This window comes from Xenopus laevis, chromosome 4L, assembly GCF_017654675.1.
Source record: "Xenopus laevis strain J_2021 chromosome 4L, Xenopus_laevis_v10.1, whole genome shotgun sequence".
NCBI classification, from domain to species: domain Eukaryota; kingdom Metazoa; phylum Chordata; class Amphibia; order Anura; family Pipidae; genus Xenopus; species Xenopus laevis.
The window spans coordinates 138,287,961-138,311,968 of record NC_054377.1 but is presented as its reverse complement, the minus strand read 5'-3'; the positions used below and the strand labels follow the sequence as shown (position 1 = coordinate 138,311,968).

Sequence of the window (24,008 nt, the reverse complement as noted above, 5' to 3'; positions counted from 1 at the left end):
TCAACTATAAAAGGCCCATGCTCAGAACAATGTGTTTTGTCCTAATGCTGTTTCCAGGGACAGGTTGCATTTTAGATGGAGCATCCATAAACTTTGGATTTTATAGTGTAGACCTCCAATACTGCAACAGCAATGTGGTGCAATGACGGTGGATGATCATTCAGGTGGACGTGTTTCTAGTAGTGAGAACCAGTATATCTATACTCTCTGATTGACTTTTATGTTGTCCTTTTTATTCCTCTCTATCAGTATGTAACTCAAATTCTGCAAATCCTCATCTTGCTGAGGCTTCAGTTAAATTTGCAGCCATAATTAAGGTCTGGGGCGCAGCTGAAAAGCAATGGAGGCTCCCGGCTTAGTGTATGACCCACAGAGCAGAAAGAATCAGCTACATTCCTGTAGCTTGGAAACGCTCCTATCCCCTTTCAGCCTTCCCATTGCAAAGTGACAGTACCAATTTGAATAAGAATCACTCCATTTAGGATGGGGATGGAGGGAGGGAGAGCAGTCCCGTTATTTTTACCCTCTCTTTCCCTGGCTGCTTGTTTCTTTGGCCACTTGTAGAGTTCTCACGCACCCAGTTGGCATCACGTCCCTGTATTCCTGGGGAGGTGAATTGGGCAGAACTCAGAGCAAAGCTGGAAGATAAGATAGTCTTTCATTTTCTCCGCTGTTGGGATTCATTGGCAGTAGAAACAAGGTTGTCTGTTGGCGTGAGCCCTGGCTTAGTCCAAGGTAACAGATTTAATTGAATTATTCATTCTATGGTTTTGTTTTTGTTGTTTATACACTTTTGCCGAGCCTGGCAATGGGGAGAGTTTATTTAAGAGGGGAAAATGGGGATTTATGGGCAGCTGGAATGCACTTACTCTTGTTTGACCCTTGCTATTGTTTTGGATATGGTAGAAATGTTATTTTCTGTTGGCTTTCGGAATCATAGATCATGTAGATAAAAGTATAATGGACAAATTACACTGCATTGTTAGCAATGTTCAGTATATGCTTTAATAATGTCCAACCTGCAACCTCCAGCAGGGCCATATCTAAAATATATATAGAAAAAAAAAATCCTTCAAAACCCACCATCAGATACTTTTAAGTCCAGTAGTGGAGCTAAGTAGGATTGTGGGTATCGCCGGATCATGCCCATTCTCCTAGGCATGTGTCAGTTGCCAAAGGGGATGCTTTAAAGTCCAGTGCCTAGGACCCTGACCTCCAGCTGTTGTTAAACTGTAACTCCCAGAATCCCACCTTAAACAGGAGCCCTGTGCTCCCTGTATTAACAAGAGTCCCAACTCTGCTCCTATCCTTTTCTATAACCTTACAACTTAATTGATCGTTAGCCCAATTTATTACCCACAATAACACATGGGACTATGCTTAATTTCCTTTTTTAATGAACTCTGTGAATTGTTACTATTGTCTCAGCCTGTAAGGAACCTTTGTGCATTCTCTTCCATTGCAAATATGCAGGAGTCTCGCATGGGATTGGTCTCAATCCAGTTTTATTGGTGCCTTATATCTGTGCAAGGGCTATTCCTGTACTACAGAACTATGGGCTATATAATATCCAATGCATATCCACATGCAGAAAGTGCAGTTAGATACCTACTCAAACTGGTTAGTTTTAACCACAAGAAAACTGAAAGGGGAGCATCACCCATAAACAGTTTTTTTTACATGATGAAAGGACATATCATTCATAGCAACTTTCCAACAGACAAAAGTTTTAGTGGTTTTAAAATGATTTATAAATGTAATGACTATTTTTCCTGATACAATGTAACAGAAGGCAGCTGATTGACAGCCCAGGAGGAAAATGGAACTGCTACATTGTTTCACCGGAGAATAGGGACAAACAAACACGGCTTTCAATAGCAATGGGCTTTTACTAATCACTTTATAACCATGGAAAATATTTAATAAATGATATTGGAAAGTTGCTTAGAATGGCATGTTCTTTGATTATGCAAAAACAGTTTTTGGGTGTAGGCATACATAGTTACATAGTTACATAGTTAAATCGGGTTGAAAAAAGACAAAGTCCATCAAGTTCAACCCCTCCAAACCCCAGCATCCATACACACACCCCTCCCTACTTTCACATAAATTCTATATACCCATACCTATACTAACTATAGAGTTTAGTATCACAATAGCCTTTGATATTATCTGTCCAAAAAATCATCCAAGTCCCTCTTATAGTCATTAACTGAATCAGCATCACAACATCACCCGGCAGTGCATTCCACAACCTCACTGTCCTGACTGTGAAGAACCCCCTACGTTGCTTCAAATGAAAGTTCTTTTCTTCTAGTCTAAAGGGGAGGCCTCTGGTACGGTGATCCACTTTATGGGTAAAAAGGTCCCCTGCTATTTGTCTATAATGTCCTCTAATGTACTTGTAAAGTGTAATCATGTCCCCTCACAAGCGCCTTTTTTCCAGAGAAAACATCCCCAACCTTGACAGTCTCCCCTCATAATTTAAGTCTTCCCTCCCTCTAACCAATTTAGTTGCACTTAGTCTCTGCACTCTCTCCAGCTCATTTATATCCCTCTTAAGGACTGGAGTCCAAAACTGCACTGCATACTCCAGATGAGACCTCACCAGGGACCTATAAAGAGGCAGAATTATGTTTTCATCCCTTGAGTTAATGCCCTTTTTTATGCAAGACAGAACTTTATTTGCTTTAGTAGCCACAGAATGACACTGCCCAGAATTAGACAACGTGTCATCTACAAAAACCTTCTCATTTTAGGAAACTCCCAACACATTGCCATTTAGTGTATAACTTGCATTTATATTATTTTTGCCCTTTAGATGTTCTGCACCAAGGATGGAACTTAACATACATAATATTTAGCCTGCATTTTTATGGCCTGCCTAGGAAAAGACTAGCTGTAAATAGCAGTGAGCAACTTTGCATTTTGCTGTCCCATAGTCTTAAATACACAGTGTTGTTTCAACTACACTGGCACATCTGGTTCAAAGACCCAAGTCCTTGTCCAACAAGACAAGACAAAGCATAGTTCCTATATAAACTGAAACACTTTACTATGTAAGATGCCAGCTGTGCTAGACAAGGGGGTCTCACCTACGGTTGTACCTTTTCATGATTAGCACCCAGGCCTTTCCCATAGGCAACATCATAATTAAAATGCCAGTTAGGGTTATGGTGGCTGCACAAGTCTGTTATATACATTTGCCTCCAAGCTCAGTTATAGAGAATAAATTACCCCAATATGGTTTACAGCTCATGCAGCATCGGGCTGAGAGGCCCCACACCCTCCCCGGACCCCCAGGTGCAAAGTCTCCTCCAGTCCAGGGGGGTCAGGGGCAGTGGCACCGACTTCATACAATGAGCAGGTCTGGGCTGGTAGGGCCCACGAGGGCTGGGGATCACCCACCTGGTTTTTCCCAGGGTCCTGCTGGCCCAGTCTGACTCTGAGTTCATGGTACAGGTATGGAACTTGTAATCCAGAATGCTCAAAACCTGGAGTTTGCTGGATAAGGGATCTTTCCATAATTTTGATCTTCATATCATAAGACTACTAAAAAAAAAATATTTAAACAGTCATTCAACAAAATAGACTGGTTTTGCTTCCAATAAAGGTTTCAATCGGGCATGTTAAAAAATCCCGTTGGATCGCGGCCGCATCTGTGCGTTTATATGGTCCCGCAATCCGATCGCCGCATTGGATGCATTATGAGCCGCTCGTTGGGCCCTAGGGCCCACAATCGGATCAGCCCAATATCGCCCACCTCAATGAGGGCATATCGGGGAGAGATTCGCTAGTTTTGCTCGCCAAATGAGCGTTATCTCTAGATCTATGGCCATCTTAAGGATTAATTATATCTTAGTTGAGATCAGATACAAGGTACTGTTTCATTATTACAGAGAAAAAGGAAATCATCTCTAAAAATGTAAATTATTTGATTAAAATGGAGTCTATAGGATATGTCCTTCTCGCATTTGGAGCTTTGTGAATAACAGGTTTCCGGATAACAGATTCCATACCTGTACAGACTAGTTTAGGGAAAACTGACCCCGTGTCATTGGATACTAAAATAACCTGACTTTCAAAATAACGTAGAATGCCCCATATGCTGTTGAACTTGAATTGGCTTTGGTTGCAGTGAGAATTGCTCTCTGTTCTGCTGTGCAGCCTTTATATCTGTTGCCCAATCAGTGTCAGCAGGTCCTGACTGAGAATTAAAATAGGCCCTGGCATTCCAAGTACACTGAGGCCCAATCAGCCCACACCAGCCCACTAAATACTGACTTTCTATGGGACCTTATAGCAGCCCCTCTGGCATTTGCCAGAACCCACAGATTGCCAGGTATGTGATCCGTTATCCAGAAACCGTCATCCATAAAGCTCTGAAATATGGAAATGTTGTCTCCCATAGACTCCATTTAATCCAAATAATGCAAATGTTTAAATATGATATCCTTTTTCTCTGTAATAATAAAACAGTAGCTTGTACTTGATCCCAACTAAAATATAATAAATCCTTATTGGAAGCAAAACCAGCCTATTGGGTTTATTTAATGTTTACATGATTTTCTAGTAGACAATGTATGAAGATCGAAATGACAGAAATATCCATTATCCGGAAAACCCCAGGTCCCGAGCATTCTGGATAACAGGTTCCATACCTGTATTACAATATTGGACCCTGCAGTGGCAGATGAAGTCAGACCCCCTGTCTGTGCTACAGGAATGGAAGTAGAATTGTGGAAGCAGAACATAATAGAACCTCCTTTTTGTCGCACACCAGGAAGGTACCACCCTCCCAGCAGGACTCGGTCACGGATGGGTCAACTGAAATGACTTTGCTGATTGGAACAATTAGTGGAGCTTTTATAGAAGCACCAGCTCAGCAATATAATGAGTTCCTCCCTCCGATCCGTCTCATTTATGACTTTGACTCCTCTATTTGATGTCACTCTCCCCATTAACAATCACTTGTTTCCTTTCAGCGCGAGACAAAAATGGGGCATTTTCCCAGAAATAATAACAATTTCTTTTACTTTTATTTCAATTTATATTCCCTGTCTCTTGGAATGGTGTTGTGTAGTTCTCTGTCTCGCTCTATATATGTGTAGAAATGACGATTAAATCATGGGTGTGTTAGAGAAGGGAAGGCCAGTAGCAATGCATGAAGGCTGGGCCCCTATCTCTGGGGTGTTGTGTAAATAAATCAAATTATATCCGCTAAGCGTACTCAACACTTCCAAATAAACAGGTGGGGACCTTTATCCACCTCTACCTCCCACACAACTAAGGATGGCAATTAAAAACAATTATAACAGTTTATTAGTATTCAGAATTAATGCTGTAAAACTTTGGCTGGCCTGCCAATTTTTAATGATTAGTTGAACAGCATTAATTCTTAATACTCATAAACTGTTTTAATTGTTGTGTAAATAAGCCAACCTGCAATCTCAGAGGCGTGGTTAAACTACTTCTTCCAGCATCTCCCAATAGTCTCCAGCTATCAGTAGGAGTTAGGGAGGTCAAGTTTAAGGGCAGAGACACACAGTCAGATTCAGTGAGATTATTTGCCCGGCGAAAAATCTCCTCATCTTTGGGGCGATTAATCTCCCTGAACTGCCTCCCCTGCCTTCCCACCGGCTAGAATGAAAATCACCGGCAGGATGGCACTCGGATCGCTTTGTTTTCCCAAGTCGCCTGAAATTGCTTCACGAGGAAACCTTGGCGACAAATCTCCTCTTCTTTGGGGCAACTAATCTCCCCGAACTGCCTCCCCTGCCTTCCCGTCAGCTAGAATGAAAAACACCAGCAGGGTGGCACTCGGAGCGCTTCGTTTTCCGAAGTCGCCCGAAATTGCTTCACGAGGAAACTTCGGACGACTTTGGAAAATGAAACACACCGATTGCCATCCCACCGGCGATTTTCATTTTAGCCGGCGGGAAGGCAGGGAAGGCAGTTCGGGGAGATTAGTCGCCCTGAAGAAGAGGAGATTTGTCGCCGGGCGACTAATCTCCCCGAATTTGCCTGTGTGCCCTGACCCTTAAGTCCTGTAATAGGAATGTGCCACATAAATACTGAGCTGGGAAAAGGATTTGGGAACCTCAGAGGAGGAATCAGAACCTTCGGGGGGTGGAACTAAGTGATGCAGATCTTCTGTTATCAAGTGGGGTAACCAGAAATAGTGAGGGCAAAGGGTTGCAGAGTTCAAGGACCAATAACATCGTTTTTTATATTATAATTTATTTATATGGCAATAACATATTTAGCTTCAAAGAGATTATACATTATATCATTGACATCAGTCCCTTCACCATTGGAGTTTACACTTATCCATCCCTATCTCATCAAGCTCAATGTATTTAATGGAGTGTGTAGAGAGAACATACAAACTCATGGAATAGAGCCTTCGGCCCAAGTATTGCAAGGAAAGAATGCCAACCGCTAAGCCAGCCTTCAGCCCCATTCCTTTAAATATAATGTTCTGTTGACTAGTGATGGGCGATTTTGTTCCGTTTTGCTTTGCTTAAAAGTTCGCTAATTTACAGCGAAATTCGTGAAACATTGAAAAATTTGCGAAACGTCAATGGGCGTCAAAATTATTTGCCCACGACAATTTTTATACGTGTGTCTATTTTCTCCAAATGCATTAAAGTCAATGGGCGTCCGAATAACTAGGATGGCCGTCAATTTTTATGTGCGCAACTATTTAGACACGTGGCCGAATTTTTTTGATACAGTGGATTTTTCGCCGGCAAATTTTCTATGCAGTTTTCCAAAATTTTTTCAACGGCACCGAAACGTGGAAATTCGTGGAAACTCCGCGAATTTGCACCTGCCGAATTTAGAAATTGTGTATTTGCAGCAGAAGCTCTATTATAGTTTATATGAATACGCTGCTGTGTAGCCATGGTGATGAAACAGAGCAATAGGGCACAGGTTCCATAGCAGATAACAGATATGCTCTGTAGAATACAATGGGTTTCGTTTCAGGGTCTTTTGAGTCAATGGAGTAATTTGGCCTGTGATACATTCTGGCATCTTTCGTTTACACTAACAAATAGGGGTAACTCTTTAAGCTTGAGAAAAGCAACTGTAACAAGGCTCTTTTTTTTTCCAGGCAACCGCGGAGGGATGGAGTTGTGGGAATCCACGGGGTTGCAGAAGACTCTTTGGGAATCCATCAGGGCAAAGAAGCTCCTGCTCATCCTCTTTTTAGGTATCTCTTGCTTCTGTTCTGCTCTTTACATTCATGAATGCTGGAATGTGCTCATCACTGTGTCAGTAGTATGGTGTCTGCTGTTTAAATCATTAAAGGAACATTAACATCAAAAAAAATTAAAATGTTTATAAAGTAATACAAATATAATCCCCTGAACTGGTAAAACTGCTGAGTTTGATTCAGACAGGGGTGGATTTCAGCCGAGTACGCATGCACATACTATCTGACTGGAGCACAAAGTGTCTAGAACTTAGTGCTCCAGAATCGAGCAGAATTACCCAGCGGCTGGGTGGCATGCCGCCCCTTAATTTATGCCGCCCCTTAATTTATGCCTCCTTTGGCCCGGGCCTTTGCGGCCTCACCGCAAATCTGGGTCTGGCTTCAGAAACACTACTATTGTTTATATCAGGGCTGTCCAACTGGCGACCCCCCCTCATGTGGCCCTCCACATCAAAGTCTGCCTGCTGTGTCTGTTTACCATATGTAAACTTTAAAAGGTATCACTACAGAGATTAACTGGCCCCTGCATTGTTTAAACCTCAAATTCCGACTAATCTCATGTATTATTCACACCTGTAATCCCTCTGCATTGTTCACACTTGTGACACCTCTATTGTTCACTCCCCTAAAGCCTGTACTGTTCACACGTGAGACCCAGACTGAAACTGCCCACATTGTTCACCTGTTCACACTTTATACAAAATGCTAATGGGGCCCCAGCACTGTGTCACTGTATGTAGTACATATTAGACTGGTCCTGATTCCTGTCTCCTGCTCTGTTCTGCCTTCCCTATGCTCCCTGTGTTTGTCATACTTTGGTATTTGTACTGGGGGTTTGTTAGCAATTGAAAATTATTGTTAGTGGCCCCTAAGGTGTTTAATCATATGCTGGGGTACTGTATTATACACAGGGGAGGAGGAGGCATATGGATTTAAGGGTATGTCTTAATATGACTTTTTTAACATATGAGTGATATCCCTGCCAGGGCAGACACAAGGTAGTTTGGCTCCCTCGACAAGAGCTTCAATCAGTGCCCCCCTGTCCTGAATTACCATTTCCCTCCTTACCATGATGGTTTTAAAATAAAGAGAGCAAGATAATGTACAACACTTTTTCATTTATATTACTGCCCCCTGTACTCGTGCAAGCAAGCTCAGCAGCCATCCATCATACAGCCCTCCAGCAGCCATCATATTGCCCCCAATCTTTACCTGTGTCAGCAGCAGCCAAAAATAAATCTGATCACATCATATTGCCCCCAAGAATTTATGTACCTGTGCCAGCGCCCAGCAGCAACAGCAAATATATGGGCCCCAAATCTGTACCTGGCTGTGCCAGCAGGAAGCTTCACACTTTACAGTAATAGAAAGAAAGTCTTCAGTTCAGTGCAACTGTGCAAGGCTGAGAGCAGCGAGAGTCACACCAAGCAGCCCCCCAGCTCTCTGCCTCTCTCTGTCATCCAACACATCAGTGACATCATTGACGCGTTTATGCACATCGCGCTGCACCGCACAGAAGGAGCTATTACTTGCCGGCAAAAGGGGGAGGGGAAGGAGATGGATTCCATCCAACTGGGTGACCATGATTACTGAAACAAATTATTAAATAAACGCTTGAAAAAAGGTTCGCCCCTCAATGATGGCGCCCTAGACAGCCGGCTTCTCTGCCTACCCCTAGTTCTAGCCCTGATCCCTGCAGTGAGCACCAACCATTTGGTTTTTTGGTGTGCTATTAATGTGGACATGGTCTTGCGGTAACATGGGTGTGGTTTAAAGCAGGTGTGGTCTAAAAGCAGGGAGTGGCTAACACTGGCTTCCGTTATCGGCCCTCCACCATGTAGATTGGAAAAATTCCGGCCCTCGGTACCATAGAAGTTGGACAGCACTGGTTTATATAAATAAGCTGCTGTGTAGCAATTGGGGCAGCCATTCAAAGGAGAAAAGGCTCAGGTTACACAGCAGATAAGCTCTGTAGAACACAATGGTGTTATCTGTTATCCACTATTTATCCTGTGCCATATAGCCTTTTTTCAATTTCCGCCATTGCTACACAGCAGCTTGTTTATATGAACTATAGTAGTGTTTCTGAAGCAAACACATCAGTTTTACCAGTGCAGGGCAACACTACATCATATTTTCATTACTTTAAAACACTTAAATTTTTTAGTTGTTACTGTTCCTTTAATCAAGGTCTCACTACTGATACTGACCATGGAGTACACCTTCCAATCGGAGGGCACTGTCCAACTGATTATTATTTTACTAAGTGCTTTTATTGGTGGGGGTGGGATATGGTGACAACATTCTATTAGGAGTTTAGAATTATTTTCCACTTTAGACTTTATGTAGATATAAAGGTCCTTCTGAAACCTAAATACATGGCGGCTATCAGGGGGGTACAACCCTATCCATCATTTCTGAAACCCCAAGAACAATATCCAGCCATGAACAGGGGGGTCCCAAATATCTTGTTTGTGCACAGGCCACAGATCTGAGAGTCGGGCAGAAGCCTTACTATAATGCTCACCCTGTGGGCTGCCTTTGAACAATCATTTTAAGCATTGTATAAGGTGACGGCACAGAAGCAATGTGCTCCCCAGTGGAACGGTGTTGGCCAGCATGCGAATGGTTAAGGAGATTATATCACAGTGGGAATGGCAGCATCAGACTGTAACCTTTGAAGCAGCAAAGATATATCTTGTGATTACTATGAAGTGCAGTGGATGGGAAAGGAATGCGTGCCGGCTTTATTCATGGCTTCATGCCCCCTCACAAACGCACAATGTATTTTACGCCTGCATGGATTTTGGTCTCAGTGAGCCGCAATAAACACAGTCATGAATTATCATAGCCTAGATGTGACCGGTCTTGTCCCTGGGTTTGTGTTTGTCTTCATTTCTTACACAGGAAAGTATTTATTTAGATCAAATTAACACATTTTCCCCAATCCCAAAATTTGTGACAAGATTAAGGTTCGGTGGGAGCCATAAGGATAGGTCCAGTGTCGGACTTGTACAACGGGGATACCGGGAAAACTCCCGTTGGGCCCAGGTGTCAGTGGACCTTTAGAATCTAACGATTTGGCTTATTTCATGGTTATTCCCTATTTCTTTAAGAGGCTTAATAATCGAGTATAATAGTGTGTAGAGATAAGTGTAGAAAAATAAAAAGGTTGCGATGAGGAATAATAGTTTGGAAAGTAGGTTCTCAATCTAAGGTTTTCTGGTGGGCCTCTGGCATCCCAGTCCGACACTGGATAGGTCCAATATGACCAACAAGTTCCAGGTAGCAAATCGTTAGACTGGATACTAAAAGGCACATGGTGGTGGGCTCCATTATTATGTATTGTGGTCCAGTCATATTTTAAATGATTGATGTCCAGGATTAACGCTAGGCCAACATTCCTCATTGGCACAATGATAAAACCTACGTGACAAGGCAGGCATAATCATGGTTCAGCAAGGCACAAGGCACTGGAGAAAGGTGTGCTAGTGCTCTATTTAAACAGAGCAACATAATATAGGTATGACATCCGTTAGCCAGAAACCCGTTATCCAGCAAGCTCAGAATTAGGGAAACAGGGGCACATCACCAATGAGGCGAGTTGCACCACTGGTTTCCAGAGGCAGCAAAAATACCGCTCCTGGTAACTTACAGGGGCCGATTCACTAACTTTGCGTGAAGGATTCGAAGTAAAAAAACGTTGAATTTCGAAGTGTTTTTTTGGGCTACTTCGACCATCGCACTATTTGTGCTAAAATCCTTCGATATTTGAAGTCGAACGATTTTAATTCCCAGACGAATATAGAGGGTTTATTAACCCTCGATATTCGACCCTTTGTGAATCGGGCCCCTAAGAGTCGAATTTCCAGCTTTCAAACCAGAAATTCTGATTTTACGGCGCAGAGAGCGCAATAGCATTATAGACCCCCTCCCTCTTGACGCCTTCCGGCTCCAAAAAGTTGAGTGTGTGTGTGTGGTGGTGGTGGGGGGGCTGGTAGCCGCAAGCAGCAAGCAAAGGGGCCAAGATTACCCCTGTACAGAAAGGCCGTCATTTTCCGATAATTCAAATGAAAAAGTCAGACCAATGCCTAAAACTAGAATCCACAATTTGACAGTATTTTTTATTTTAAAAAAGGTCAATTTAATCAGTTTCGGGTAAAAACTTGATAAAATCTAGCAAAAACCTGAATTGCTCAATTTTTTCAGGCTCTTTCCTGAAAACCCTGAATTTTTCAGATTTTTGCCTGGATTTGCTCCGATTTTCGGGCTAATTCCAGCGCAAAATAGGATAGGGACGTCTGCATTTGACTTATACACAACCTCAGCAGGTCTGAGATGGCGAAATTTCGGATTGGGCTTTTTGATGCATTGGGCTTAAATAAATTTGAGTTTTGCCCCAAAAAAGCCTGACTGGAGTTTAGTAAATAACTCCCTTAATGATTACATGATTTTCTAGTAGACTTAAGGTATGAAGATACAAGTTACAGAAAGATCAGTTTTCTGGAAAACCCCAGCTCTTGAGCATTCTAGATAACAATTCCCATTCCTGTAGTATATGGTGAGTTACTTGGGTTGCCTTTATATAGAAACTTACCTCCATCTCTAGATTTGGTCCTATTCAATGGTATATTTGCCCTATAGTTTCCAAAACACTCATCCTATCCCAACTTTAACACAGTTGGATTCTTTGTTAAGTCTTCAAGGACATCCTATCACCCCCAGCGTATGAGTTGGCTCGTTCTCCTCAATTCCCAGTAGCTGCAATCTGTCATGTTGAAATTTACATCATTAGATTACAGAGGTCCTTGGAGTCAAAATACTGAAATGGCTACAAAAGCTCAAGGACTGAGATAATGCAAATCCTCAAAAACTGTATCAAGATGAAAAGTGACTGTTTCATTAGTCATCCTGCCATGGTTCTGACTTACAAGTTTAATTAAGAGGTGGGGAACGGAGCTCTTGCGTTGTATTTGGGCTCAAGTCTTTAGGCAGAGCAGCCAGAAGATCATATGGTTTGGGGTCATTCCACAACAATGAGAGAAAAACAGAAAATGAGCAATATCCACCAAATGGAAAACAACATCTTTATTTCATGTTTCATTAGTTTAGTTTGCTAATAGAATATTGTTATAGGAACACACAACCTTCACGCTGCTCTTATCAAAGTTGTATTTTGTGTAGGGACTGCTCAAATTGTTTTGGGATAAACAAACCCTGATGAACGGCTGTTGAGTTGATGTTTGGTGTACCCAGACCCAGACGTAATAACCCTGTTCCAGTAGAGCATTTCCTTGCCCTTGGAAAAGACAACGTCTGTGTGATATGCCAGGCTAGTATGAGCCAATCATGGGGTGGAGATAATACTGTCTATAGTTACTGACCCTGCTTGCTATTCACTTAGAAATCCCAGGGGGCGCTCTTCTTTACAAGATGCATCCCATATACTCAGCTTGCTAGTATTAAAAGAGGCCATGGTGATGGATATTATTAGGCTTTAGAGACAGGCAAGTACAGATAGGAGGCCAGTTACTGTATAATTGAACCAGATATGGGAAATTGTATTATTTGCATTATTGTGGCTGCCAAATGCTTCAGCTCCCTTCTTTGCTTGTCAGCTGAGTGACCCGTTGTCCCCAAAATGGCCTTCTAATTCACCAGAATTATACCATGAGGCCTCCATTCTCCATTATGTGCTTGGTATGGGGAGAAAGTGTACTGCTCACAGGGGTGGTTCACCTTTAAGTTAACTTTAAACATGTTGTAGAATGGTCAATTCTAAGCAACTTTTCAATTGGTCTTCATTTGTTTCTTTTTATATTTTTTACATTATTTTGCTGCCTTCTGACTCTGTCCAGCTTTCAAATGTATTGTTATTGTTACTTTTTATTACTCATCTTTCTATTCAGGCCTCTCCTATTCATATTCCAGTCTCTTATTCAAATCAGTGCATGGTTGTTTGGATAACTGAACTTGCAAACTGGAGAGCTGCTGAATAAGAAGCTAAATAACTCAAAAACCACAAATAATACAAAATGAAAACCAATTGCAAATTGTCTCACAATATCACTCTCTGCATCATACTAAAAGTTAACTCAAAGATGAACAACCCCTTTAAACATGAATTAAACCCAATAGGCTGGTTTTGCTTCCAATAAGGATTAATTATATCTTAGTTGGGATCAAGTACAAGTGACTGTTTTATTATTACAGGGAAAGGGGAAATCATTTTGAAAAAATCATTTGATTATAATGGAGCTTATGGGAGATGGCCTAAGGGTTTCTGGATCCTAAACCTGCAGTTCTGGGTTTATGTCATTGCTGTACAAAGAGGATTAGGGAATGTTATACATACAGAATACTGTACTGTTAAGATACCTACAGAAACTTAACAACTAAGTTACTTACAGAATCAAGATACTTACAGATACTTAATCAAATTATCTCACTGTGATACAAAACTATTATGTGAATGATTTACAGGCAGTGCAGGTGAGTGAGTACATTATGGGGCACATTTACTTAGCTCGAGTGAAGGATTAGAATGAAAAATACTTCGAATTTCGAAGGTTTTTTTGGCTAAATCGACCATCGAATTGGCTACTTCGACCTTTGACTATGACTTCAACGTCGAATTGAACGATTCGAACTAAAAAACATTCGACCATTCGAAAGTCGAAGTACTGTCTCTTTAAAAAAAACTTTGACTACCTACTTCGCCACCTAAAACCTACCGAGCACCAATGTTAGCCTACGGGGACCTTCCCCATAAGCTTTCTAAGCTTTTTTTGATCGAAGGAAAATCCTTCGATCGATGGATTAAAATCCTTAGAATCGTTTGTACCCTATGGAAATGATCCGTACTCTGTAATTTGCTATATCAGAGCTTATTGTTTTGTTTATCTGTTTACTTCTCGATTTTTCTCTCCTTTCTTTTTTATCTATTCTTTCACTTTATGACACATGTACGTACTATTCCGTGTTGTTTTATTTACTATTTCGGACCTCTGGTAGGTCCAAACGGTTTTCATTGATGTACATGGTCGACCTTTAATAAAAACAAGTTAAAAAAAAAAAAAAAGAATCGTTTGTACCGCATTTGCGGTAAATCCTTCAACTTCGATATTCAAAGTCAAAGGCTTTTACTTCGAGGGTCGAATATCGAGGGTTCATTAACCATCGATATTAGACCAATAGTAAATGTGCCCCTACGTGTGCTAAAATGGGGGGAATTTAATAAACGGAGCAAGTCTTTTTTAGACACATTTCTTGTATCCCCCATGGAAAGAACCTTCTGCTGGGAATAGAGTGCAACACAGTAGCATAATTCTGATAACGTTTACCCAATGACGTCTGCCATTGAAAATGAAAGATTTTTCATTTTTTTTATTTACATCATTTCAAAACTTTAGTTAAAAGCACCAACTTGTCTGCACTTTCTTGTTACGACGTGTCCCTTTCTTTTGACAATTCCTGGTTTTATTTGAAAGCAGACCAGTGTAGCCTTTCATTTGGAATAAGCTGCTCCGGCAGTATTTTTGTGTGGCATGGGGTGGGTGTGAGGAAAGAACTAAATGATGCATCGCATTTATTGGGAGAGAGTCGCTATTCTTTATAACATGTTTGAATCTAACACGGCAATGTGAGTTGGTTTATTAGTGTTCATACAATGTTCTTTGTGCACAACTCAGGTTTCTGTTCCATTTTTATGTTATTCCCCCTTGATGAACAAACTTACCATCCATGGTCCTATGGCCTAAGCTCAAGCTTGTTTTTACATCTGGAGATGAATATGTCCTTTCCTTACCCATGTCCTACCAATGGGCATCTATATGGAATGTTAAAGATCCCAATATGGCAGAAGGTGGCCACTGCTGGACACAGACTAGGAATAGCTCTGCCCTCAGGTACTGTTCAACTGGGAGGTTTCATGCTGCTCTACTTAAAGTGGACCTGTCACCCAGACACAACCAACTGTATAATATAATTTTCAAATTAAACATGAAATCCAATTTCTATTTTTTATTAAATCATTCATAGCTGTTGTAAACTTGTTTAAAAATCTCAGCTGTCAATCAAATAATGTCTGCCACTCCTCTATGCCTTAGACAATTACTTTCACTCTCCATTCAGCACTTCCTACATGTCACTGCTCTCCCCACATTCCCCCAGTTCTCTTCACCATTTAATTGTGTAACCAGGACATGGGGATGGACATCAGGTCCCCCGTTCTGGTGCACAAACAAGATTCTGAGATGATACAAGACTTGTCTTAATAACAGTGTCCGCAAAATGGCTCCTGCCTGCTGGCTCTAATTTTCAATTCCCCGAAACAAGATTCAAATGATTTATAAAGTGTAATTAAAGTTAATTTTGCTTAACTAATGTGATAAAATAGGATTTGTAATAATTTTTTCAGGTGACGGGTCCCCTTTAAGAATTTAAGATGAAGTATGTGTAGTCCCGCAGTACATTTTTGCCTTGACCAGGTGTCCCCAACCTTTTTTACTCGTGAGTCGCAATCAAATGTAAAAAGAGTTGGTGCGCAACACAAGCATAATCATAGTTCCAGGAGGTGCCAAAAAGGACTGCCGTTGGCTACTTTGTAGCCTCTATATGGACTGGCAGCCTACAGGAGACTCTGTTTGGCAGTACACCTGGTTTTTATACAACCAAAACTTGCCTCCAAGCCAAGAACTCAACAATAATCACCTGCTTTGAAGCCACTGGGAGCAACATTCAAGAGGTTGGTGAGCAACATGTTACTTATGAGCCACTGATTAAAGAAGGCCTAGACCAGGGGTGCCCAAAAGGTAGACCAGGATCTATCAGTAGCTGGTGATCAGTAGAAACAGCTTGTCTAAATCACCCTCCCATTTCATGCTTTTCATTCAGATATTTATTATGTTAAGGTTACATAAGAAATAGTTGTCTGTTAAATATAGCAATATACATGTTCCCATTAATCGGTATTTAAGTAATGTTTTCCATGGAACAGAATACTAACAATGCTTTTATGTATGTAGATCATAATGGGACAATATCACTAAAAGTAGACCTCACATTAGTAAAGTGTGGGCATTCTTGGTCTAGACCATGTGCTTCATAGTAGCACAAGAATTTATATTAGCCACGATTTTGTCTAAATGAAACCTGCCTAACTGCCAGCTGATCAAGAGGAAGGCCAAACAACCCCATCTGAAGCCACTGCAATTCGCTTCAGGGCAGGGGGGGGGAATTCCTTTTGAACTCCACTAATGTCCGATATTAAAAGGGTATAGAGGTGCCAGAGTCTAAAGCTGGCCAATGATTAAACGATCTGAACGTTCGAATCCTCAAACGGTCGGACTTCCCCATCTCCCGACCTGCCACTAACAATTCAGATCAAATAAAGTTCAAAAGAACAGATCAGCCGATGTTCTGCCCCTGACATCAATCGTACAAAAGTTATGTCCAACAAAGCTGTTGACAGTCTCCCTCTGAAAATCATACGATCAGCAATACATGCAGAGATATTATCGGCAACCAACAAAAAATGGCGGGACTCTCCACACATGGTCCGAAAATAGTACGAATCCTCGATTCGTATGATCGGATCTTTGCGTCTATGGCCAGCTTAAGTCTTCTCCTTTTCAGTAATGGTAAGGCTCCATCTGTAGTATGTAGTGTAGTCTTGTTCTCCAGAGTCCAAGAATGACAATATTGGAATAGAGAAAAGGCTAGAGAATATTGACTAAAGCTTTTCATAAAAGCCCAGTTTCATTAGATCATCCCATGGTGCTGGCAGATCTGAGGTGGTTGAACATGTTTAAACATTTTATCTGATGATGGACCATGTTGGCGACGTGCATGGAGCATCAGTAGATGAGGAAATGATGAGGAACTGCAGTTCCTCCTGCAATAACAAGCAAGCTATTAAAGCTGGTAAAAGCCATGGAAAATCCCAGTAATGAAGAGAAGCTGGTCAAGTTGGGATTGGTCACTGCAGAAGAGGTACTTACAGGAGGGTGTTATTACTCCCAAAAACAGAGCATGCCATTATATTTTTACCAATCAAGAATAATCAGACACAATCTCTGTTGCTTTCATATAACTACTCATCAGAATGTTTTGTGACTTTTTAGGAGATTACTTGCTGAAGGCTTCTAAGGAGTAGTGTCTGATCTTGATCAGGTTCAAATATATTGGGAACCCACAGAGGTCCCAGGAAGTACACAATTCAGGCTTCTTTTGGGGGGTGCAGGAAATACTGGAAATAATTGTTTCCAGCAAGGGGTACAAGTTATTATTGAGATTGCTCAAATTGGATCTATATCTGTTGACCAGTTAGTTTTCATCTCTGCATTTGTTATCCCTGACCATCTCATGCTAAGAACCTTCAAGAACTTGAAATAGAAGGGTTAAATGCTTAGAAAAGGAAAATCTGAAAGGGGATTAAGCACATTAGTTTATGATAGCAATAAATCTTCCATTGTGAGGTGGTTCCATGCTTTCTCTTAGCGCTTATATTGCTCCAAACTGGCCGCTCCCTGGTTAAGGTAATATTTAGCTCAGTCGGGGCTTCTCCTTCCAAGCTCTTAACATTCCTGCCATACCACAGCCGTGATTAACAACGAAGAGCAGGTACAAACATGGCACCAACTTAACCTTTTCGCATACCGCAGGTGGATGGTTTGATTCAAATATCATACTATTATCTGGATGCTTTTTTGTGACTTTTATTTTACTGAATCTGTGAGATAAATGGATTGGCGTGTCTGTAGGTTTTTAGATAAAGGTTTATAGCACCAGGTTTATGAGAGGAATCATACAATCTGTACAGCTCATTCTGTTGCCAGTAAACAAATGTAAATAGATTATGTTGTCATAATCATGGGTTACTGCCCAGAGAGTGGAAATGAGGGACTAAGGGGTTAAACGTAAGATCTAAATGTCACATGCCTTAAGTAGGGCCACATGTAGGGCAGTCCTGTATTCTGCAAAGACTTTATATTTGATCATAGTATTCCCTGTGGGTCTGTCTCAGGTAAACAGGAAGTGACTGTCATCATCCAGCTGTTTTGATTGTCACAGGTCTGCAATCTCAAGTTCCTATATGCCTTAGGCCATCTGTAGTAGCAAGGCCAAAATACACCTAGATCTGTAAATCATAGTAATCCATCCCAGGGTTTCATCTGCTGGACCAAGCACTGTCTGTCCCTACTATACCTGCTATCCCACAGTCACACTCCCTTCCCAGAGACTATTATCCCACTGTTACTATAGGCACCATCTCTCCCTACTATACCTGCTATCCCACAGTCAGACTCCCTTCCCAGAGACTATTATCCCACTGTTACTATAGGCACCATCTCTCCCTACTATACCTGCTATCCCACAGTCAGACTCCCTTCCCAGAGACTATTATCCACTGTTACTATAGGCACCATCTCTCCCTACTATACCTGCTATCCCACAGCCACACTCCCTTCCCAGAGACTATTATCCCACTGTTACTATAGACACCATCTCTCCCTACTATACCTGCTATCCCACAGCCACACTCCCTTCCCAGAGACTATTATCCCACTGTTACTATAGACACCATCTCTCCCTAAAAGTTGAAAGAGAGGAGAGCACTCAGACGCAGATTAACCGCTTGTGATTATTTATTATTCATGCTGCTTTACACGACATGTTTCGGGCAGGTGTTGCCCTTTCTCAAGTGTGAGAAAGGGCAACACCTGCCCGAAACATGTCGTGTAAAGCAGCATGAATAATAAATAATCACAAGCGGTTAATCTGCGTCTGAGTGCTCTCCTCTCTTTCAACTTTTAGTGGATATCCTGGGATGATTGGTACATCTCTGTGAGAGGATTGATGCATACAACTAAGAAAGAAGTAAGGCAGAGCGCAAATCTATACAGTTTCTACTCTGAAACCATCTCTCCCTACTATACCTGCTATCCCACAGTCACACTCCCTTCCCAGAGACTATTATCCACTGTTACTATAGACACCATCTCTCCCTACTATACCTGCTATCCCACAGTCACACTCCCTTCCCAGAGACTATTATCCACTGTTACTATAGGCACCATCTCTCCCTACTATACCTGCTATCCCACAGTCACACTCCCTTCCCAGAGACTATTATCCACTGTTACTATAGACACCATCTCTCCCTACTATACCTGCTATCCCACAGTCACACTCCCTTCCCAGAGACTATTATCCACTGTTACTATAGGCACCATCTCTCCCTACTATACCTGCTATCCCACAGTCACACTCCCTTCCCAGAGACTATTATCCACTGTTACTATAGACACCATCTCTCCCTACTATACCTGCTATCCCACAGTCACACTCCCTTCCCAGAGACTATTATCCCACTGTTACTATAGACACCATCTCTCCCTACTATACCTGCTATGCCACAGTCACACTCCCTTCCCAGAGACTATTATCCACTGTTACTATAGGCACCATCTCTCCCTACTATACCTGCTATCCCACAGTCACACTCCCTTCCCAGAGACTATTATCCCACTGTTACTATAGGCACCATCTCTCCCTACTATACCTGCTATCCCACAGTCACACTCCCTTCCCAGAGACTATTATCCACTGTTACTATAGACACCATCTCTCCCTACTATACCTGCTATCCCACAGTCACACTCCCTTCCCAGAGACTATTATCCACTGTTACTATAGACACCATCTCTCCCTACTATACCTGCTATCCTACAGTCACACTCCCTTCCCAGAGACTATTATACACTGTTACTATAGGCACCATCTCTCCCTACTATACCTGCTATCCCACAGTCACACTCCCTTCCCAGAGACTATTATCCACTGTTACTATAGGCACCATCTCTCCCTACTATACCTGCTATCCCACAGTCACACTCCCTTCCCAGAGACTATTATCCACTGTTACTATAGGCACCATCTCTCCCTACTATACCTGCAATCCCACAGTCACAGTCTTTTCCCAGAGACTATTAATCCCACTGTTACTATAGGCATCATCTCTCCCTACTATACCTGCTATCCCACAGTCACACTCCCTTCCCAGAGACTATTATCCCACTGTTACTATAGGCACCATCTCTCCCTACTATACCTGCTATCCCACAGTCACACTCCCTTCCCAGATACGGTTATCCCACTGTTACTATAGGCACCATCTCTCCCTACTATACCTGCAATCCCACAGTCACAGTCTTTTCCCAGAGACTATTAATCCCACTGTTACTATAGGCATCATCTCTCCCTACTATACCTGCTATCCCACAGTCACACTCCCTTCCCAGAGACTATTATCCACTGTTACTATAGGCACCATCTCTCCCTACTATACCTGCTATCCCACAGTCACACTCCCTTCCCAGATACTGTTATCCCACTGTTACTATAGGCACCATCTCTCCCTACTATACCTGCTATCCCACAGTCACACTCCCTTCCCAGATACTGTTATCCCACTGTTACTATAGGCATCATCTCTCCCTACTATACCTGCTATCCCACAGTCACACTCCCTTCCCAGATACTGTTATCCCACTGTTACTATAAGCACCATCTCTCCCTACTCTCTCTTATCTTTTGATCAGTCTAATACAGTTGAATTCATGTAGGTGTCTGGGCTTGGAAAGACTTTGGCCATTTAACAATGTAAATCTCTAATTTACCAGTCCTGACAATCTTTTGATCATGTTTTGATAGACAGAATGACCTCTCAGCAGGAGCCTGGGACCCCTGACTGGAGAAAGAATGGAGTAGTTTAATATTTAGGACCAGTGGGACGCGAGTCGGATTGAACAGAAATAGATACTAATTAACCTCTTGCTCCAGGAAACTCAATAATTAGTTGAACATGATGGAACAAATATGGAACGTGTCTCTGTTGCCTGAAAACATTTGGCAGCTGAATTGCGGCTACCACCTGTCAGATGAGTTTACCATTACTAATAGTAACACGACTGAATGTAGTAACCAATCCGATAATCCTTTTTATTGTTTAAAGGTGTTGCTGCCCTTTCATATAAAAACAATTTCTATTGGCTGTTGCCTCAGTGTTAGTGGCAGATCCTTTTAAGTGCAAAGTAATAACCGAAACTGAATTGCATTGAGGATATTCACGAAGGTCTCCCTGCATACACCCCAACAGCTTGCAGCAAACGCTAATGCACCCACCCTGTCAGCTCTAAGGAACTATGCTTAATTGCACACAGGAATGCTGGGGTACCCTGGAACTACTGACAATTTGGACCTAGCAGGGCTACAACGGTCCCCTAGAATTTACATCCATGAACACAACTAACTTCACCATATGAATCAGATGCTGATGCCAGATTGGTGCAGTGAATTGGCTGTTTTACTTGAATGTATTTTAATTGTGGTAGTTGTGTCAATCAAAAGGAGCGCTGTTATAATCCAATACCAAGTGTATATACAGAGCGGATATCAGTATCCCTTTAAAGAGTCTCGATTGTGCCGTAGATTAGATTGAATCATTAAAATGGTGGGGGCAAGAGCAAACAGAGAGCAATCAGACAAGTGCAAGATGAATGAGTTCTGAGTATAAACACCATGCCCAGCTCGTACCTGATAAGGAATACATTTATGTGCATTAACTTAATCCCCACGAGTAGTTCAATCCGGGTCAGACCACCAACAAGGGATTATTTGGATTCTGATACATGGGCCTCCCACAGTTATAGGTTTGTAATGTTGTTATTTACAGAGCACTTTGTGTTGCCACAGGTCTCTCTGCTCCATATTCTTCACAGGGGACCTGTTCCTAACTTTCCCCTTCCCCTAACTTGTGCATCAATCAGGCACTCGCCTGCACCTCCTGACCCTGAGCACTGCTCCTCGTACCAGATTATCAATCCACTGGAGGAAGCCAAGGGCCATTTCCACAGGTTTAATGCTTGTTAAGTGATCACTAGGGGGCACACTTTTGCACCTCTTAGTGCTCTAGCACTTGCTTACTGGGTTTGAGTATATGACCACTACTGAGCGTTGATGGGGTTTGAGACCTTAAAGGACGTGAGTTAATTATCAATCTTAGCTGCTGTGTAACTATGTAGTAAAAACTTCTGTATGAATCTCCTTTCTGAGTACAACAAGGGAGGGGCTGTGGAATGTGATTAAAAGGACAAAGTACATATTATACTATGTAACAACTGTGAGAGATTTTCAGTATGTTGGGGTTACCCAACTAAAACCCTCTAATTGTTGTTGGACTTCAACCCCCAGCATCCAGCTGAAACCTGAGTACTTTACTCAGCATAAAATGGCCAGAAAACAGAATTATACTTTTTCTTTACTAAATTGACAAAACCATTTATGTCTCTAAGCAATCCAGCAAGTATGTCATCCAGCTCTTTAATTGAATCTCTGGATGCCTACTAGGATGCAATTATTTACTGTAGTTTTCAATACTCTAAGACGTAACTTGGCCAAACTTGGACTGGCCCACTGAGGTCCTGCTGCCCGCCGGCCTTCCACCAACTGCCACCAGTCCTGCTGAAGCACAGTGGAAGGCGCGCATTGACCAAAATGTGGTGGCAGGGGTGGTTGGTGATGTACATAGGGTTGCCCCCTTTTCTGGAAAAAAAAATACCGGCTTACCTATATTCTTGCCGTTTTTTCCTATTAATAACATCAAACTAGGCATCAAACAGCCTAGTTGGCTGAGGGCCTTAGAGGTCCTTAGAGGTCCGTTTCTCCAATGGGCCCAAGGAACCTCAGTCCAACACTGCTCCCTCCCCCCACAACCATGGCCCTGCTTCCCCCCTCAAAATCTTTGACTCTAGTGGTTAATGCTCCCTAAAAATATAATTTTCATGGGTTTCATAGTAAGATTCTTGATTTGGAACTTGTGTCAGATAAAGTAATAAAGTCCCGATTCCCCTCTCCCTGAAGTCCAATACGCTGCTCAGTACATAAAAATGTAACAATTGCCTTATGGGCCCTGGTGCAGAAATTTGACCAGAAATCACATTGCGCTGCCCCCCACTTCTTACTGACAGTTGTACCTCCTTGCTGCACAGATGGCATTAGTGGTTGGTGCTGCTCCTTTGCACAGTTGACATGGGAACTTCCCACAAAGAGTTTCTTTGTTTTCCTTATACATGGTGTGTTTTCTCCCAAGCTCCAAAACAGGGGTGTAACTTGATATCACCAAGCCCCACATCACTGAAACCCCACATCTGCATTCTCATCATTGTGCCCCTGGTATTCAGGGTACTCAGTTGGTACTCACTGGACCCCATCTTTCTACATGTCTCCCTGCAGCCAAGGGTCTGGTCCTCCTGTAGTTATGCCACTGCTCCAACACTGCTCCAACACCAGACAGGCAGGTTTATTGGCACATGATAAAAGTGCCATAGTGTGTGCCTTGTGCAAACACATGAGGGACTGGAAATTCCACTGGGCAGGGACCAATGTAAATATTGTAAAATCTCTGCAAAATGCATCGTGCTATAGAAACGAGTGGTTTTCAATAAAGATAAATGAAAATACAGTTCTATACAAATATAACATGTAACCAGCGTATGTCTTTGCAGAACCCAGCAACCTTTTCAAACAATGCAGACCAACTGCATCAACTTGTTTTGTGGAAACATCATGAATTCTGGCAATAGATTCTCTTTTATTCATCAAGAATGAATCGTTTTCTTTCCTGAAAAGCTTGACGTCTCCCTTCCGGGGTTACTGAAATGGAAATATATCCTCTAATCCCTCTAAGACTGGGGTTCTGTCTAAACCTGAATTTGGCGTTTCGTGC

The 24,008-nt window shown here is 42.1% G+C and overlaps 1 protein-coding gene across 2 annotated transcripts in view; it reads left to right on the top strand.

The window, feature by feature from the left end:
* Positions 1-24,008, top strand: part of XB5969698.L (provisional ortholog of laminin subunit beta 4 L homeolog) — an 88,413-nt gene that overhangs the window by 12,172 nt on the left and 52,233 nt on the right. The window contains exons 1-2 of one of the 2 annotated variants that reach the window (XM_018259107.2): positions 553-735; positions 7,118-7,216. In XM_018259107.2, the coding sequence (XP_018114596.1) occupies positions 7,132-7,216 (85 nt within the window). In that variant the 5' untranslated portion in view covers positions 553-735; positions 7,118-7,131. Of the gene's footprint in view, positions 1-552; positions 736-7,117; positions 7,217-24,008 lie in introns of those variants that run through there. The other variant, XM_018259108.2, reaches the window with a different exon arrangement.